Source organism: Crocuta crocuta, unplaced genomic scaffold (assembly GCF_008692635.1).
Source record: "Crocuta crocuta isolate KB4526 unplaced genomic scaffold, BGI_CrCroc_1.0 scaffold882, whole genome shotgun sequence".
Taxonomy (NCBI): domain Eukaryota; kingdom Metazoa; phylum Chordata; class Mammalia; order Carnivora; family Hyaenidae; genus Crocuta; species Crocuta crocuta.
The window spans coordinates 65,258-67,444 of NW_027527833.1; the positions used below are offsets into that span (position 1 = coordinate 65,258).

Consider the following 2,187-nt stretch of genomic DNA (forward strand, 5'->3'; position numbering starts at 1 on the left):
CATTTTTGAGAGAGAGAGAAAGACAGAGCATGAGTGGGGTAGGGACAGAGAAAGAGGAAGACACAGAATCCAAAGCAGGCTCCAGGCTCTGAGCTGTCAGCACAAAGCCCAGTGCAGGGCTCAAACACAAACTGTGAGATCATGACCTGAGCCGAAGTCGGATGTTTAACCAACTGAGCCGCCCAGGTGCCCCAGAGTCATATTGTTAAACTATTCTTCAGACGGTATAAACTTTCAACACCAGGATTTTTTAGCTGATCAACGGAGGCTGAGAAGGCAGCTAAAGCAACTTAAAAAGAGGTTGTATGTGGCTTAAGGTAATGTTAAATGTCTCTAAGGGGACTTTAAAAGGCCTACAAGGAAGATAAATCAATGTTGGTGAAAAGATTAGAAACTAGTAAACTAAGTGACCAATCATAAAAATGATACATTTTTTTCAAATAGCAACCAATGCTGGATTCAAGAAAAGTTTGTCCAGTTAAAATGAAAAATTAAGCAAAACTATCCTTACCTGACGCATGGGGTCCCCATTGATAACTGGAACTATAGGAGGTATTTCAGTAAGAGTAGGTGCAAGCCCGTGTTCAGCCATGTCTAAAAAGATTGGCTTTCACAGTAAGTGATATTTCTAAAAGTGAAAAATTAAACAAATGAAGTCAAAGTAGTGATTTTAAATATTTTTAACATTTATTTATTTTTGAGAGACAGAGATAGAGCACGAGTGAGGGAGGGGCAGAGAGAGAGGGAGACACAGAATCCAAAGCAAGCTCCAGGCTCTGAGCTGTCAGCACAGAGCCCGATGCAGGGCTCAAACTCACGAACTGTAAGATCATGATCTGAGCCAAAGTCTGACGCTTAACCAACTGAGCCACCCAGGCGCCCCCAAAGTAGTGATTTTAATAAACAAAACCTGATTAAATAGTCCTTATCAAAGCCATTTTAAATAACTTTTCTCTCCAAAAATGTTTACCTAATATTGTTTTTATGGCAACATTTCAAAATAATCAATGCTCTTCATAAATAAAAATATACGAAGTATAGAGATTTGTTCACTCTTCACTCATGAAAACAAGTGAAGATAGCTCTATTTCACAGTGTGAAGAATAGTTTAGTTAAACAAGTCATTGGTCATTTGATAGACTCAGATCAAATTCAGTTAATTTCCAATCTATGATGTTAACTGCCAAATATGACTTTAAATGGATTAGAAGGCTGTAAGAATTAACTAGACCCCTTTAAAAGGGATAGGAGTATAGCTATTTACCTTAACTTAGATACTGAAACCAAATATCTTAAACATAATCCAAAGCTTCAAACCCAAGCCTTTAAACTTAAAATACTTTCCAGGTTCACATACTCCATGTGTAGATGGCTACAAATGATAAAGTATGGTAGATTAGTCCAGATTCTTGATTCCATAAACACTTGGAAAAAAATCAGAAAGAAAAATATGATTCTTTTGAGGGTAGAGAAAGAGGATACCCANCAAATGAAGTGTACTATTGTGGCTTACAACTCCTTGGTAACACTGATGTAAAAGAATGTTCATATGTCATAATTCTAGTCACTACTTACATCATTTCCTTATCATTTTTTAATTCAGTATTAGAAGACTTTTTGCTTGGAAACACAACTTTTCATAAATTAGAGGCTCTTAATTTTTTTGAAAAGAAAACTGTTGGGATTCATAAATATGTGGTATACCCAGCAGGAAAATATGTATGTTCTCCTAGGGCAGGTATATAGGAAATAGCTATGGACTTAATGTTCTTTCTAGGTTACTCAGCAGTGAAAAGCACTTTAGGCTAACTTAAATCTCTCTTGTATTACCACAAAATTTGTTTCGCTTTTGACAAAAGTCATTGTTCTCCAGTTCATTCTAATGACTTGATTGATCAAGATTTGAAACAACTTACAATGACATTTTAAGAATACTCTTTCTCAGCCTAAGTGTCCATCAACAGATGAATGGATCAAGAAGATGTGGTTTATCTATACCATGGAATACTCCATGGCAATGAGAAACAATGAAATCTGGCCATGTGTAGCAACATGGATGGACCTTGAGGGTGTTATGCTGAGCGAAATAAGTCAGGCAGAGAAGGACAAATATCATATGTTTGCACGTATAGGAGTATTAGGAGGAACTTGACGGAGGAACAAGGGGGAGAAGAAGGGCGGAAATGG

At 36.9% G+C, this 2,187-nt stretch overlaps 1 protein-coding gene across 1 annotated transcript in view; it reads right to left on the minus strand.

Annotated features, from left to right (window-relative positions):
* LOC144243498 (fibronectin type III domain containing protein 3C1-like) overlaps window positions 1-592 on the minus strand; it is a 51,979-nt gene extending 51,387 nt beyond the window's left edge. The window contains exon 1 of the mRNA XM_077778602.1: window positions 512-592. Within this exon, the coding sequence (XP_077634728.1) occupies window positions 512-592 (81 nt within the window). The remainder of the gene's footprint in view (window positions 1-511) is intronic.
* Between the last annotated feature and the right edge of the window lie 1,595 nt (window positions 593-2,187).